This window comes from Lytechinus variegatus, chromosome 15 (genome assembly GCF_018143015.1).
Source record: "Lytechinus variegatus isolate NC3 chromosome 15, Lvar_3.0, whole genome shotgun sequence".
NCBI lineage: Eukaryota > Metazoa > Echinodermata > Echinoidea > Temnopleuroida > Toxopneustidae > Lytechinus > Lytechinus variegatus.
In genome coordinates, this window is record NC_054754.1 from 4,593,989 (window position 1) to 4,611,309 (window position 17,321).

At 37.8% G+C, this 17,321-nt stretch overlaps 1 protein-coding gene across 1 annotated transcript in view; it reads left to right on the forward strand.

The window, feature by feature from the left end:
• LOC121428760 (A disintegrin and metalloproteinase with thrombospondin motifs 13-like) overlaps positions 1–17,321 on the forward strand; it is a 36,329-nt gene that overhangs the window by 17,461 nt on the left and 1,547 nt on the right. The window contains exons 8-24 of the mRNA XM_041625578.1: positions 1,575–1,718; positions 2,867–2,998; positions 4,219–4,384; positions 5,855–5,950; positions 6,733–6,875; positions 7,574–7,637; positions 8,842–8,956; positions 9,844–10,125; positions 10,607–10,684; positions 11,263–11,386; positions 12,585–12,775; positions 12,955–13,084; positions 13,767–13,977; positions 14,486–14,720; positions 15,100–15,243; positions 16,281–16,454; positions 16,807–17,000. Coding sequence (XP_041481512.1) covers positions 1,575–1,718; positions 2,867–2,998; positions 4,219–4,384; positions 5,855–5,950; positions 6,733–6,875; positions 7,574–7,637; positions 8,842–8,956; positions 9,844–10,125; positions 10,607–10,684; positions 11,263–11,386; positions 12,585–12,775; positions 12,955–13,084; positions 13,767–13,977; positions 14,486–14,720; positions 15,100–15,243; positions 16,281–16,454; positions 16,807–17,000 — 2,623 coding nt within the window. The remainder of the gene's footprint in view (positions 1–1,574; positions 1,719–2,866; positions 2,999–4,218; positions 4,385–5,854; positions 5,951–6,732; positions 6,876–7,573; positions 7,638–8,841; positions 8,957–9,843; positions 10,126–10,606; positions 10,685–11,262; positions 11,387–12,584; positions 12,776–12,954; positions 13,085–13,766; positions 13,978–14,485; positions 14,721–15,099; positions 15,244–16,280; positions 16,455–16,806; positions 17,001–17,321) is intronic.

A 17,321-nucleotide genomic window follows, 5' to 3' on the forward strand; every position in this document is an offset into this window, starting at 1 on the left:
GTGTGGTCCAGTGGTTAAAGCATGGGACTCATTCATAATCGCAAGATTGTGAGTTCGAATCCCCACTATGCCATTGTCTCCACTTTGCAAAAAAGGCCCGAGAGTAATATCTGCCTATATGGTCAGCCACCTAGACGTAAAAAGTTCCTAGGTAATTGGTTACATACCAGCCTGGCGTTTACTGTCCTGCCGAGTTCCTGCGGGAGTTCCGGAAACAGAACAGAAAAAACCCCGCTGCCTAAAAGTTTGATCCAACGCTGTTTACTAAATAAACCTTGTTGGTCCATGTCCCCTGCGTTTGGGACAGATTTCTGCCCATGGATGCAGGCGCGGATCCAGGAGGGGGCCGAGCCGGCCCCGGCCCCCCCCCCCTATTTTTTGAGAACCTGCAGAAAAAGTTTACTCTTTATCTTGATAGAAACTACGAAAAACAGAATGAAAAGTAAGAAAGAGGTATTATACCCATGATGTGTAGCTTACAGTCTCGTAACGGCCGCCCGACCCCGAAAGGAAACAAGAAAAAGGTTAGGGAAACAATTGTAAAATAGACTTTATATATATGAAAAATTTCGCTCGCGCTTCGCGCTCGCATTGCCTGTGTAATGAATCCCATTCAAGAGGATTAAATGATACTTCATATTATATCCACTTCTGAAATCAATTTGCACACAATATTCGCACATCAAGCTTTCATTATTTTGTTTGATTTACACAAATTGTTATATCAAAATTCTCAGCTCACGCTGCGCGCTCGCATTGTTTGATTTGTGAGATATCTATCTTCTTTGGAAATTCTTTCAAAAATTTGTCAAAATGCTCTTTTATCATGTCAGTATATCAAAAAATTAAGCTCATATGCTCGCGCTCGCATTTAATTGCTTGAGACACACAGCTTGTTCTTTATTTAAATAAAAACGCAATTAGACAGTCCAGTTTTCAGGTCGGAATACCAAAAATTTTGAGCTCGAGCTTCGCACTCTCATTATTTATTGCTGATATCCTCTTCATTAATCACTAAAAACAGTCCTAATTGAGTCCCTTTTCACGTTACTATAATCAAATTTCGGCTCGCGCTTCGCGCTCGCATTGTTTAGTTGGATACTTATCTGTTTTTCATGATTATAAAAACTGCTCAGAATCTTCAGTTCTGGGACATAAAATATCAAAGAATTTTAGGTCGCGCTTCACGCTCGCATTATATATTAAGACCACATGAGATACCTTATCTTGTTTATAACAATAAAAACTAACATATATTTAAAACTTCAGTCTTTAGTTAGGACTACCCCCTGAAAAACCAACAAAAATTCAGATTATAGCGGCTAATCGAGAAAAACTTTGATGAAAATATTTTCGCCCCCCCCCCCCCTATTGGCGAAAGCTGGATCCGCCCTGGGATGGGCATGAGGAAAGTTAACAAAGGCGCGCTTTGTATGACCAATGTTTTGTTTGTTTTTGATATTCCTGTTTCCTTTAAAAGAAATTGCATTTGCCACAATAGAGTAATGCCAGTATTGATGGTAACGAAGGTTGCTCATTAGTTGATAGACCATTTTTATATCTACTTGACCTAGGCATGACATCGAACTGAAACAGAATAAGTACTTACTGGGGATTGCCAATTTGCGAGGTGCATGCTCGGATACTCACCAATGCTCTGTGAATGAAGACAATGGCCCTTCATCTGGTCTCATCATTGCTCATGAAATTGGCCACACGTAAGTACACTCAGCCAAAATCGTGCTAAATAAAATGTAGACTTACCCTTTGCCGCCATCCTGCTATAATATTGGGTGCCTACCAATAATTTTATTCGTAGTTGTAAATACATAATGAATGATATCCGAAGATGAAATCCGCGAAGCAGAATGAATAATATCATGAGGAAAAAAAACCAAAACTTTTATTACGGCACTGTTAGGAAAAATCACTTGTTTACATATCATATAGCAACAGAGGGTATAGGTATTTTTTATAAGACATGCAGGACACGTGAAATTCATCATAGATCGACAAATGTGGTGCGTCAATATCCAAACCCCTCAAAAAAAAGTTTCAAAATCTGTGTTTGGCCAATAATTTTTCTCATCTGAAAATTTTACATAATGCATGTTTTACATCATTCAAAAAATTATTTAATTCTCTTTAAAATGATACCATGCTTGTTATGATCATGCCATCACGAAAAAAGCAGGATTCAAAAGTGTTGGATGGGGTCTGAATTTAAAAGCTGCAAAACGGTTTGAAATACCCACGCATGTTTTTATGTGTTTACTTGTGCAGAGGTGTGTTTGATTCCATGTTAATGGTGATGTTAAGGAGCATGAGAACAGTTTAAAAAACCGCTGAGAAACTCACTCATCACCACTGAAAAAAGAACAGTGACTTTCAATACTGTGTCATTTGCAACTTTTGAATTTTGACCTTGCCCCACATTTCAAGGCACTGCACCTCCATCCGAACCATAATCATATCATAGCACACTGATCCACAATGTGCTGCACTCAACCCAGGTGAGGTAAATTGGTACCGGTAGGAAATAATTCCTTAAAAAAGCTGTGTGCGCTATGAACGCCTAGCTTAGCCGGGTAATATAGGAGCGCCCTGAGCACCTAACAATGTGGATATGAGCGCAATATAAATACCCTATATTATTATTATTATATCATGTAAGGTATACGTTTAAAGATAATTAAATGCTCTATTTATTGCTATTAATTACACATTGATATTTACTAGAACCAAGGAGGGATTATCGATCAAAATCAGATTTCCAAACTTCTTAGAGGAGTTTAGATGAATTGATTCATTAGAAAATAACTAAGTCTGATGTTAACAACGACCTACTACTTCAAACGCTTTACAGAGTCGGAATGCTACACGATGCAGACACAGGTTGTCCTGCCGGAGCAAACATAATGTCATCTAGTCGAATTGGCGGGAGTGGTTCATACCTATGGTCAGAGTGCAGCAGGGAACAATTCGACGCATTTCTCCGGTCAGTAAAACTAATCTCTACGATGTTGTTTGAAGGTTTGCATGGTGGCATGTACAATTGCTGATGTGGTTTACGGTACACCATGTGGAGTGTTATAGAAACAGTGGATAGAAGAAGAGAAGAAGTGGATAGGCGAGAAAGTGGAGATTTGAGAATAGAGTATTCTTTCTTGAGAATAGTCCTGAAAAGGACTGTAAACCAGAAGGAATGTTGAGTGAGAACAGCTTGAGTAGTAGAGCTGATCCTGAAGACGGACAGTCAACCTGTCCGAAACGTCGAGTCTCTCTACTACTCATCATCTCTACTCGCCGACGCAAGCCAGCATCTCCTCATCAGCTCTACTACTCAAGCTGTTCTCACTCAACATTCCTTCTGGTTTACAGTCCTTTTCAGGACTATTCTCAAGAAAGAATACTCTATTCTCAAATCTCCACTTTCTCGCATATCCACTTCCTTCTCTTCTTCTATCCACTGCTTCTATAACACTCCACATGGTGTACCGTAAACCACATCAGCAATTATTCTCTACGAATATTTCAAACAGAAAATGGCATGCATAAACGACCATTTAATTCACAAAATAAAATAGATATTGATAAACATGTTCTATTTGCTCTTCAGCAATAAAGCAAGTAAGTTTATTATAATGTCTTAAATCAAAATGCACTTAGCATGAGCAAAAACAGAATGGAAAAATTGGTCTATAAAGTGATTGTGATTAAAGTTATTTGGTAAACAGCGAAAAATTGCAAAAATATTTATTTCCATTTTTATATTTTAATTAATTTGAAATATGATTGTCTCATTGTGTTTAAATTATACTAAGGTTTGGAGGTACGTGTAACCGTAGCTATATTCGGGAAGGGGATGGGTTAGATACCTTGCCGTGCTCGAATTTTTTATGCTGGTGAGGCAGGACGCGTAACCGGTTTCGAAAGAAAACAAAAGTGATGAATCAAATCGATCGAGCTTGTCCTTGGAGCATTTTTACATATTTTTATTTGTGTTATCGAAGGATTTCGTGCAAACTTTATGTTAATTTTGTGACAATTTTCAGTTAAAAAAAGTATTTTTTTGGGGGGGGGAGGGGGCAACTGTATCCCTTCCGCCCCCCCCCCCCTTCCTCCCTCTGTGTACGGCCATTGGTGGATAATCGTATAATGAAATTTTTCATAAACGTCTGAAAGGTATTAAATTTTCAAGCTTGGTTTTCTATACAGGTATCCGACCGTCACGTGTTTGAATGACATTCCGGAAGTTTTATCTGGCTTTGAAGGTAAGAGACTTCCGGGTGAGATATACGACGCCGATGAACAATGTTTGCAGTACTCGGAGTACTTCAGTGGTGCATGTACGGACACAGCCCTTCCTATATACGGGGTCCAAGTACGTACAAATAAAATAAGAAAAGGAATGGTCCGGGCTAAAAATATTTATATCTTAATACATAGAGGATAATTCACTGAGCAAAAATGCCAAAAATTTCATCAGAATCAGATAACAAATAAAGTTAATAAACTTTAAAGTTTAGCAATATTTTGTGAAAACAGTCGTCATGAATATTCATTAGGTGGGCTGGTGATGTCATATCCCCACCATCCATTTTCTTATGTTATTACATAAAATCATGATTGCTTCAATATTTCATACTTGTGTCAATAACATGTCTCCCTTATAATGAAATAAGTTGCAGCAATAAATATCTAATGCGACTAAGTCAGTTGTCAATCCAATTTATCTTGTTCTTGGAGGAAACAATTGAATAAACATAATTTCGTATAATAAAATCCAAAAGAACAAGTGGGGATGTGACATCATCAGCCCACCTAATGAATATTCATGACGACTGTTTTCACAAAATATTGCTAAACTTTAAAATTCAATAACTTTGTTATTTCTTATCCGATTTTGATGAAATCTTAGGCACTTTGCTCTGTGAATTCTACTCTATTTATTAAGCTATAAATACTTTCTGCCCGGACTAATCTATGAAAGCCAAATATGAAATTCTTTTCAGGCTTTCCATGGAATAATATATAGTTAATTTCTGGACGTGTCTATTTACATTTTGATAATCGTTTAAAATTTTTCGCTAATAAAACGATAAATGAATAAATAAATAAGAATAATAATTTAAAAAAAAAGAAAAAGTGATGATGTGACATTATCAATTTGCCCACTGAACATCGTAAAGAAAAAACGATAACTCTTTCACCGAAATAATGCAAATCTTCGGAGTGTATTAAATTCGTTACTCCTTGTTCTATTTTGGTGATATTTCAGGTATATTTTTTCTTTATCTTTTCAAATAACATTGTTTTCAGCCTGGAGTACCCCTTCATGTCATTGCTGTACGGAATAGCAACTTACTTTTAAATGTTGTCAAGAAAAATACAATGCACATTTGAAAAGAAAATGTCATTTTAATGATTCGCCAAACACGACGTGCATTAGTATAAACTCGATTTATGAAAAGGTTGCTTGTTATTTGAATCAGTTGTGGATTCTGTGGAAAGGTCATCAATCTGCCCTCGCCCATGCAAAAAAATAAATTGAATAACAAAAAAAAACACTCCTTCGCAAATCCACAAATAACATCAGAGCGAATTTAATAAAAAAAAAAAACTAACGGTAAATATTTCCATCATCTGGAAAATCTCTTCCCCTTGAATATGTACTCCCGATTTATTTGACAGAAGTGAACTAAATAATAATGGATAAAGACGTGAAGCTCGAACTTGTTTGTTTCATATAATTGCTAAATGTATTTATTTGCATTTCAAATAATAAAGATTTTTGTTTGTTTTCATTTTTTTAAAAAGGTGTAAATCCCATTTTTGTCTTCCATTACTTCAGGACCGATGCCCGCAAATGTTTTGTAGGTTTCCAAACGGACTTTGCTCGCGCACGGGGGTTGCTATCGCAGACGGTACAACCTGCGGGGAAAATAAGGTAAGTCCCCCCCCCTCCCCCCACAGACACACACCCACTCCCTAAAAACACACAGACACACATTCAGCTCACTAAATAGACCTATTATCACTTCAATTTACTTATATTACGATTCATTTAACACTCCATTTTTTTTAAATTCAAATAGGTAATGCATTCAGTGTATGTTGTGGCAACAACAGCTCCATAACTGTTACACATCGGGGAGAGGACAGGTGCCCCGGAATCTTCAAAACCTATGTTTTTATTGCAACACTTTACAGGAAATTCACATACACTTTACACCAAATCTTCCTTTCAAACTTAACATGCCAAAAAATCTAATCTGAGTTGATATTATTATTTTTCTCATCCAAGGAAAAAAAAAATCTGTGAACGCCTGCCGGCTTTGCATGTTTACAGACCAATGAGCCACGACGAAAAATAGTTTAATTGAATATGATTATACATGTGCCTTCCAAATTTGATTTAGGTCATTATTTTTTTACTATAAAAACCGGTATTGATTGACCGAGTGTAATTCGCCTTTACAGTCATCATGGCACACTTGATTTACATACAGAGATGAACTTGGATGCAACTAAATTTGGAAGAAAAAGCAGGCTTAAAAATTATCACATTATTATCCGCTCTCATCAACCCACCCTCCTGCACTCTAACATACCCCCGCCACTCACACACACACACACACACACACCCTCACCCACCCACCCTCCCCCCCCACACACACACACGCCACCCCGACACATGCTAAATTATTACTACATTTCTTCTTCATGCAGTGGTGCATCGAGGCCACCTGTGTGGACCGGCCCAACACGCCAATCGACGGGGGCTGGTCCCCCTGGGACGCGACGTGGGGCCCTTGTTCCAGGACATGCGGCGGGGGTGTTGAGCTGAGACACCGATATTGCAATAATCCAGAGTAAGATATATTTTCTTTGAACTTTTGAATAGGATCTAATTAACGAATTCATTTCTAAGGAACCCTGTCACTGATTTTAGGGTGGTCATCTATCAAGATAGTCCTTTGGCTCAAAACGGTGCCCCCAAATAGAATAATACGCAAAAAAATAAAATGATCGACCTCATTGCAACCACAAACATTCGAAATAGTTCCACCGGAAAAAAATATATCAAAATTCATTTAACGATTTATGGTGTTATTACGTCGAATAATCATGCAAGAAAATTATAAAAGGTATTGGTTTTTAAAGCTCCTTGATCTATGACCTATGAATTATCATTTATTGTTACCACTGTTTTTTTTCTTTCTGTGAAAAGCTTTGCATTCAGTAATTATGTTTGCATTAATATGATTTCTTCTGTTCTATTTTTCCTTTCCTGTAATACATGTACTCATATAAGAATAAGTCGACAATACTTTCTTCATTTCCAAGGGGGATCCACACTTTTACAAGCTTTGCTTTTTAGTGGATCCCCCTCATTTCCATTTATGCTCTATATTATGCTGTGTTTTTTTTTACAAAGTAAGAATGCCCTGCTGTAAAATTGTATCTGATTTGTATTACTTTATATTACTTTGTATTATGTTTTGAATGGAAATTAAATAAAAGAATTGAATTGAATTTAATTGAAGTAATTTTAATGTTTTCATCACAGGCCACGAAACGGAGGGGAGTCATGTAAGGGTCAATCAATCGTAGCCAACATGTGTAACGTTCAGGTAAAATACAGTACCTCTTTTTTTTCTCAACAGAATAGTAATATCATTTATACATACAATGTATTCTTCCACTGGGACTCTCACTTTACATCTCTTTACAGATAACCTTGTTAAATGAGGCTTGTACATTATAATTGCATATCATCAAGTGTGGTGTAAAGGAAAATGTGTTATTAAGGACGTTTCAAATGGATAGAAATTTCAGTTATTTATCTACAAAATTCGATTTCTGTGGTTGATACAATAATTGTCCTGCTCACATTGACTATGGTTTTAACCCTAAGTAGACTGGGCTATTTCAACGCCTAAGAAGACGGGGGGGGGGGGGGGGCTGATTCAGCCCCCCCCCCTTATGATCTCGGCTGTCGATCGCGCGATCGTGACGAAAATTGGCGCACGCGTTACCCATGGCATTATCTACAAAACTATAACATCAAATTCTGCAAAAAAACTCATGTCTCATTAATTATGCTAATTTATGCGTAAAATCATAATTTTGCTTTAATTAATAATATAATGCCCCTGAAATGCAAATTTTTGTTTCACATAATCTAGATAGCCATCTGATCAAATTTATTCAAAAAAAATTTCAACATCACATTTATTTTCTGATGTATTCTATTGTTTTCTAAATTTCTTATCTATTTCCTTGTTTTTCGACTTTTTGTTTTTTATTGTTTTTTCAATGGAAATTGTCGGGGACTTTATTTTGACCATAAAAAAGATAAAATTAATCTATTTTAAGCAGTAAAAAGAAAAATAATGGTACATTTATGAATTTTGGCTTAAAACACTATTTGCATTGGATTTGTACACAAATTCACGTTTTTGAGTAATTTTGGGTCTGCATGCACTTACGAAATGTTGCGTAATTTCGGAACCGCATACGCGGGGGTCACAATTTTGATCTCAAAAGTTGCGCGAGACTTGAAAATAAAAAGTCAGCGAGCGACGTGGTCAAAAAATTTTGCGCGGCGGATTTATCGCGAAAAATGTCGAGGGGGGGGGGGCTGAATCAACCCCCAGTCTTTTTAGGGTTAAGACGATTGAGGGGCAACGGAGATATCAAATAGGAATTAACGTCGGTTCAAAAAACACTTCAAAATGTGAGATGATTGTTTACTCTATCTGAAAATAACTTTGATATGATTTACATATCTATTCGATAATCTGTATTTTTATTCGATAATTATTTAAACGGCAGCCATGTGAAACGACACAGAGGGAGTTCCGTGATGAACAGTGTACGTCGTCTAATCGTGAACAATACGACAGTCGTAATGACCTAACCTGGACCTCCACTACTGATAACCAATCAGGTATTTAAATTATTGTTGTAAGAAATACTCCATTGGCTTGGCTTTTTGGGGTCTGTTTATGTTCCGATCTTCGTTTCACGTTTTTCTATTTTTCGTGGTTCTATTTTTGCTCCTTCTGTCTACCACTCTAGCGGGCTTTTTCATCTTTTTATTGATCAATTTTGTGATGTTATTATTCATTTTTAAACACGTACACATGTTGGTATCAATAATGCATAAAGCGTTTTCCATTTATTTGGTGCCAAATAAAAAGTAGATAAAATCGCCTTGGTCAAGGGCCTTGCTGTGAATCGAACCCCGGACTTTCATGGTGTATGTGGCCCCCCTTAGACCACTCAACCACTTCATCTCGCACGGTTTTCTAGCTGTTCAACTAACTCTCACTGTGTATGTGTACTGTCTCATTAAGATAAAATGTACAGGCAATTCAATGCTTCAATACTTCTCCGAATGTACTGCCACCTTTCCCAATGGCTTCTCTAGATGCACATATTTTATTGGTAATAATTTAGTAAAAATTGCTTTCTATACTGTCGAGAAAAGGTCCGCCTGTCAACACACACGTGTAGTGAACAATACTTGTTGCAAACATGAAAAGTGAGAAAACGGAGAATTCAAGAACACGTTTATACATTTTATATCATATTTCGTTGAAAGTAGGCCTTCAAGAATGCATCAACTCTCGCTTAGGTGATCCCTCCACTGTTTTGGAGATTCTAAGAAACAATGTACAGAATGTATTTCCATTTGTGTGCGTGTGTGTGTGTCATGATGATATCAAAAGACTGAACAAAGATTGATTTTTTTAATATAGATGACTATATATAAATTGTAAATTTCCACTTCTGACGGTTTTAACCATTTTCTTTTACGATTCTCCTTCATAGGAGATCAGTTATGTGAGCTGTGGTGCCAGGCCGATTTGACTTCGGCTACTGGAGAAACAGTTCGGGTATTGGACCGACGTGATGGTGGCTATATGGATGGAACGCGCTGCTCATTGGATTACAACGAGATGCGCGTATGCGTGCAGGGGACGTGCCGAGAATTCGGATGTGACGGTTACCAGTACTCCGGCGTAAGATTTGACGAATGCCGGGTATGCGGAGGGAACGGATCAACTTGCCACCGCGTAGACGGTTCTTTGCAACTCAACTTATCCGAACAACGTAAGGTCCATTACTTATCTTTCAAATTCCTTTTCAGTCAAAATTTTCCTTTTATCCCATACGTTATCCAAAATAACATTATATTTTATGATATTATGTCATATTATTTTATATTATTTTGTAATTTTATTATAAAATTGAAATGAAATAAATCCTTATCAATCAACTGAACAATTAAAGTAGACATTTGATTTTAGTCATCTCTCACGAGGTAAATACGGAAGGAAATTAGGTAATAACATGATAAACTGGGAGGCACGGGATTCAATGATGTCGGTCAGCTGTGGTCAGCGAGGGAATGGCTCTCATTAGATAGTTCATCGGATAGAAATTAAGAATATAGGTCCTATAACAACCATGGACAAGGTACATGGTATAGCCTTAAGATAAAAAATATTACGCAAATTTGAGTCCTTAATACGGCCTTTTCCATGTTATGGAGTTGGTCCATTAAATTATGTTACGTATTTTCATTATACAGAATTCAGCACGTTTTTGACCATCCCAAAAGGTGTGACGTCACTAAGCGCGGTAAATACAAATACCTCAACATTCATGGGTAAGTCCGCTTTGAAATCAAGCAAGTAAGGTCTTCAAAGTCAGAATGGATTTACAAAACGATCATTTACAGTCCTGAGATGGGAGAAGCGATTATTGTTTCTTCATCTTTCTTAATCGATTTTCAATCGTTGAAACGCAAAATGTAGAATACAAGGTGCTGTGATAAAGGGATTCTGACACTTGCTTGTAATTGGATCAGGAAAATAAAATCCTCCTTTAGATATACATAGTACTATACACATTCTTTTTCACATACAACTGAGGTATATCTCCTTGGGTCGTTTCGGTTGTAAAGCTTAAAAAAGTATTCAAATATCAAGGTGAAAGACTTTGATCAATGGCGCAAGATTACATGTACATGTTGGTGGTAGAGTGAAACGCAATAGTTTGCAACCAAAATGAAATAACGAAATTTTGTTCAAACGTTTTATTACTTACTATATCAAGTGATGGATGTTGATGTGAAGATGCGATGGTGTGAATGTACAGTTTGGACCATCAGATTTCCATTATTCTAAGAATAACCTCGCTCTTCCAATTTCGCTGATCCGTTGCTTTTCTCCTTCACCTAATCAGATGTAATGATAAACGGAGAGCTTGTCATCGGTGGCAGCAGTCAGACCAGGCCGCCAAGATGGGAGTATTGGTTTGAGAACATCACAGTCTATTATCAACTGTCACCGGGCCAGGAAGTCATTCTGTAAGAGCAACAAAATTGAAAGATTGAATTTTTAAAACTATTTTGGGTGACTGGGTCATACAAAATCATCTTCAATGACTGTATTCGAAGTCTCATTTTCTATCATAACATGTAAATCTAGGTGTGAAGAATGAACTTTAATAAATAAGAAGATAGAATAAGTCAATAATCATTATTTGAATTAGGTTCAAACACGTTCACAAGTCATGCCACACCGTATATTATTAGTTGTTAAAGGTCAAGTCCACTCCAGAAAAATATTGATTTTTTTAAATAGAGAAAAATCAAACTACATGTATAAAATTAGAAAATTATGACCTTTTGAAGATTTCCTTATTTTTCACAAAACAGTAGAACCAGTCGATGATGTCCCTCATTATTTTTCTCTTTTTTTATTTGGTTTTTATTGTTTGAATTATACAGTATTTCATTTTTTTTACAGATTTGATAATAAGGACCAACTTGACTGAACCATATAGTATTAAACGATTCTGATTCCACATATTCGGGGAGGAATTAATCATTGTTTCACTTGGCATTGGGGAGAAAATTAGAATATTTCATAAAATAAAATACGAAAAAGTAGTGAGTGGATGATGTCATCAGTCTCCTCATACCGGGATGTGCAAATAACTGTTTACAAGCGAAACTTTAAAATGTTATAACTCTCTTATTTTACATCCGATTTGGATGAAAATTTCAGTGTTGTGCTTGTTGGATCTTTCTCTTTTTATTCAAATCAACTTCCTCTTGGGTTGGACTTGTCTGTTAAAAGGGCAGGTGTATTTTTTGGCCTCAGTGGCGATTTATTCCTAAAATGAAATGCTCTTCGACAACATGCACATTTTGAAATCTCAGGTGTCCATTACTACATCATTATGAAGAAGGAGGTCCTTAAAAACCTGTGTGATAAAATTGACAAGAAATACAAACAAAATAAATCATTAACGCCTGAAAATATCTACGTTTTACAAGTAATCCATTGATTGAGAGAGTTTCAATGGTAACTGAACTTTTGTAAGACTTGACTATAAGATGATACTCGAGTATATTTCACGTTATCAGATAATCATACCTTTATCTAACTTTTAGAAACGTTTTGAAGTTCATATATATTGGTTTTACATTATTATTCCAACCAAACACCCAATTGTGTTTTTCTGTTTTGTTTTGTTTGTTTTATATTCTCTCTGAACAGAATAGCGGGTCCCACATTACACACCATGGAAGTCCAGGCCTTCGCTGCTTCATCCTTGGGAATAGCCTCCGCTAATATCCACTATGTCTACTACATCAGTGACTCTGTAGTTAACCCAACGCCCACCCCGACTCCTGTTACTCACATCTGGGCTAAGTCTGGAGGGGAATGCAGCGTGACGTGTGGCGTTGGTAAGCTATTTCCCCCTTGCCATGTCCGTTCATCATAGAGTCAAAGATTTAGAACATGCATATCGTGTTTGGGGGGTAAAACTGAAAACACAAAGAACCTCACTACGATAAAATAATGTATATATCTTGGGTAGCAAATGAAGTTAACAGTGTGTTCGTTCAATGTCTTTGATTGGTAGGTACTCGAATGGAAGTAGTTCGATGTGTCGACGTCGTCGGTGTTCAGTTTGTTGACGACGCCCTCTGCGACGCAACTAGCCGACCAGTTCCCCACGTGGAGTCCTGCAGGGAAGACAATTGTCCACCAAGGTGAGAATATGGAAGATGGAATGAGAGTATAGAGTAATACTGTATATTTGGTTCATAAACAATTCTTCTAGCAGTGTAGAATATGAAGCTGTTTTAGACCAAGTGGATATGAGACAAAGCGTGGGTATAGCCTAACTGAAAATAAAAACTGGCAAATGGGGAGATGGCAATTAGAGAAATTGCTATAGTTGACGAAGTGGGTGTGGACCAATTGCTTTTACAAACACACGGATGAGCAGGATAAGAAGAGGAGGGATAAGAAGTAGAAGAATAAAAGCAAGAAAAGGGGAAACCATGAACGGGCAAGATAAGAGAAGGAGGAAGAATGAGAAGAACGAAACCAAGAAAAAGGCGGAATAATTGTAATAACAAAGACGAAGAAAAAAATATCTTACGAATAACGAAAGAATCCCAGGTCAAAGATTCAAGGTGCACCATTTCAACATTTTTTTTTGTAATAGCCTAGAAGATTTGCTAAACCGAATACTCAAATAGCTTGACTGTTGTTATTGTTGCTAATGGGGGTTATTTTCAATTAGCATAAAGAAAGTGGATTTGAGTGGAACGCTCTTTTTATATTAGCCACTGGCAGCAAGAGCTTCTGATATTGTTATGAATCATGATTGCACCAAAAGATGTACGTCCGATATTGATAATCTTTTGATATTGATAATCAATTCAGGTGGTTCCTGGCGGACTTGAACACCACTTGCAGTGCCACCTGTGGCGAGGGGGTGCGCTCCCGAGTCGTGGTATGTCTGCTCTTTGCAGTTGAAGGGGTTCGGGTTGTGGATGACTCTTTCTGCGACGGCGCGGAAAGGCCGAACGCTGCAGAACCCTGTACAGACCTGCCTGATTGTCCAGGGACGTGGGTGATGAGTTCCTGGTCTGAGGTAAGCCTTAATTACTGTTCAATAGTTGAACAAATGTTACCTAAGCTCATAGGGAAGCGACAAAACCAAGCCAGTGGGAGGGGGGTCTTTTCTTTTTAAATTTTCGTTTGAGGCCAAACATGTTTATTTCAGATTTCGAAAAAAAACACATAATAAGCAATCTGTTTTACGGAGCAAGAAGATAAATTATTAGATGAAAGTTCGCATCTAGCAGAATTAGTGTTCTAGCATTTAAATTAAATCAGATACTCTCAAAATGGTAAGAATTGAAAATTGTATCACCTAATAACAAGGAAATTCTTGATGGCATCCCTAAAAACATCCGTAGCATGGATATCATGGTAACATGGCAATAAAGTTCATAACTACCTGTCAACATGGTTTAAAAAGTTTATCAGGCAGTAAATCAGATTGAGTACTAAATTATCCCTTCCTTGGACATATCATTCTTTTCCTGTACAAAAAGTAGGTTTCATTGACTAAGGTAACCGTGTCTGTCATTCCACAGTGTAAGCCTTGCGCTAATAGAACCCGTCTGGCGCTTTGCCGAACGGGCTCTGATTTCCTGACCCAACTTGATGACGAGGAGTGTCCGGCGCCCAAGCCCCGTACATCGGAGCCGTGCGAGTGCGTCACCACGACGCCATTAACAATAGAGTCTTCTTCCCCTCTGGTGGAATATAACGTCACGGGAACAACGGCTCAACCCGGAGGAGTCACTGAGCCTCCAGCTATTCGTCCAGGTAAGTGAAATTGTTGCGAGCAATTGTACGGGAAATTTTCGTTCTTGGTAGACGGAAGCTTTGGGAATGGTAACTGAATAAATGTCACGAAGAACTGGGAGATGACGTCTGTTCCCTCATTTCAATTTATTCACAAACAATTTCCTGGTTGAACTGGCCATTGTAAACTCTTAATGCCCTTTGCAAAATGAATTAAGTAAAATTGCTATTTTGTTGTTTGAGTGAGAGTTAGCAGATTCTGCCGACAGTTTCGATTGCCATCATTTTTAAACAAAAGTAAATACAAATCTCATGATCAGCGTAATATGGGTTCACAACACTAAAATTCAAATCTATGAAAGATATCAATGATATTGTATTTTCTTCTTCACCGTTTCAGACGATAATTTTCTCACACATGACCGTGGAAGTATAAAGAAATTGGGATCAACAGATGGCTCTTTGTCGAGTATAGTTGTCGTTGCACCGCTTGGTTACGTGGTCCTAGTCTATTTCGAAGTCGTCACTATAGATTGCTCATTAGGTCAGTACGTAATTGTTGATCTTACCGTCATCATTAGCGAGTTTTCGCAACCATACGCAGACGCTTTCTAGAACGTCTAGAATCTATTGCCAAAAGCCCTTCATGAGAAAACAGCCTTCGTCGAAAATCGGTAAATCAAAGTAGCAGTGTCGTCCTGGACTCTGCATTTACATGCTTGTACATCATTGTTTTGTGGAAGAGCCGTGGTGTATTGGTTCTGACTCTCGCCTTGTAAAAAGAGGGTCGTGTGTTCGAATCCCACCGCGGTCTAGCGTCCTTTGGCAAGGCGTTAATCCACACTTTGCCACTCTCGACCCAGGTGCTAAACGGGTACCTGGTAGGATGCGAAAGATATTGTATGTTTGATTTTGCCAGCGCCATAATGAGGCTACGATGAATGCAAGGAATGCTCCCCAGGAAGTGGAAATTGTGCACTTTTCGTGCGGGATCGAAACGAATCCAATGACCGGGGTAATAATATGCTGTAACGCGCTTTGAGCCATTCTGGGAAAAGCGCTTTATGAAAAATGGCTATTATTATTTGCATTTTTTTTCGTCATCTGCAAATCTTGGGACGATCTGCATCTATAAGCTGTTCGTTGTGATTTGAGGGGCATTTTCAACGGATTTACTATACGTTGTACAGTCTGTTCCCGTTGCAATTGCGAAAACTTCCTATAATCCACATTTTTGTACATCATTGTCATCCCATTTTCTGGCAAATGCATTTGTGCTAAATCATATTAATAGAAATAAAAGAGACTAGAGGCTGGGTTGCTGAATATTTGATTCCATCAACTGTAGTTGCATTACATGTTGTGAAGCCTAGTTTGGTTACAGCCTAGAATAAAAATAAAAAGTCAAAAGCTGAAGGACCGTTAAATTCGAGGTTTAGTGCGATATTGATTATTGTTTTATTCTCTCTCTTTGCGATTTTTTTATAGAATTAAAAGAAAGTATTCTGAAGATAAATTGCAGTAGCTTCAAATGTCTAGAAATGATATTCATCGATCTGCTCTCAATTCTTGTTGTATTAGGTGAATTATTCCGTGTGAAGGACGAAGAGAATGTATACAGTGCATGCAACTCATTTACAAATTTCAACTGGACATCGACAGGTAGCATACTTCAATTCGATCTTATAACAACAGCAGACGACAGAGGGTACTCATTATCGTATCGCTTCATCCCACTTTCAATACCAATATCTGGTAAGTGCAATCGAATGTGCTTTTATGATAGATTTCATAGCATATCCACTCCTTGATAGTTTTTCATAACAAATAAATGTACAGTACCATACCTTGCTCCGCATGTACTCCCTATCTCTCTCTCTCTCTCTCATCTCATTATTCCCCTCTTCCTCTTTTTCTGCCTTTCTCTATTGGTTACACACACGCACACTCTTTGTTAGTAAGTCCATGCTCACACCAACCTCACAAGCACACACAAAATATTTACACATGTTAAGCAGTGTTTAGGGGTTTCTTTTCTTTCGCTTTCAGTCGAAATCCTTGATTGTTTTGCTACATTAGTACACTCTCTTTTGTTTCCTACGCATAGACTGCGACCAGGTGTTTCTAGAAGACACAGGTATCTTGTCCAGTCCCAACTACCCATCGGACTACCCGAACGACCAGCAGTGCGTCTACCACATCGTTGCCCCTCCTAACGTCAGAATCAATCTCTACTTCGACCACTTCGACCTGCAGTTGGAAGATGCACTCCTCTGCTCGACAACAAGAGATCACATTCTGGTAAATTGACAATTGGCACTTTGCGTATATGCTCCCATATTGGGATACCATCACACCCACAACAAACCATGGGACTGTCAATGTTATTTTTGTCTTCGGTTGAATCGGTAGTGGATGTAAATACCCATGTTAGTTGTATATAGGATATCATAAGTCTACGGTTGCAGCTACACCCCCTGGTGGATGTTTCATAAAGCTGTTCGTACGTTAAGAACGACTTTAAGAACGACTGGTGACCCTTTCTATTGGTAAATGGCATATTCATGACCGATGGTTTACCGCTTAAGCAAAGTTCACCAGTCGTTCTTAACCTACGAACAG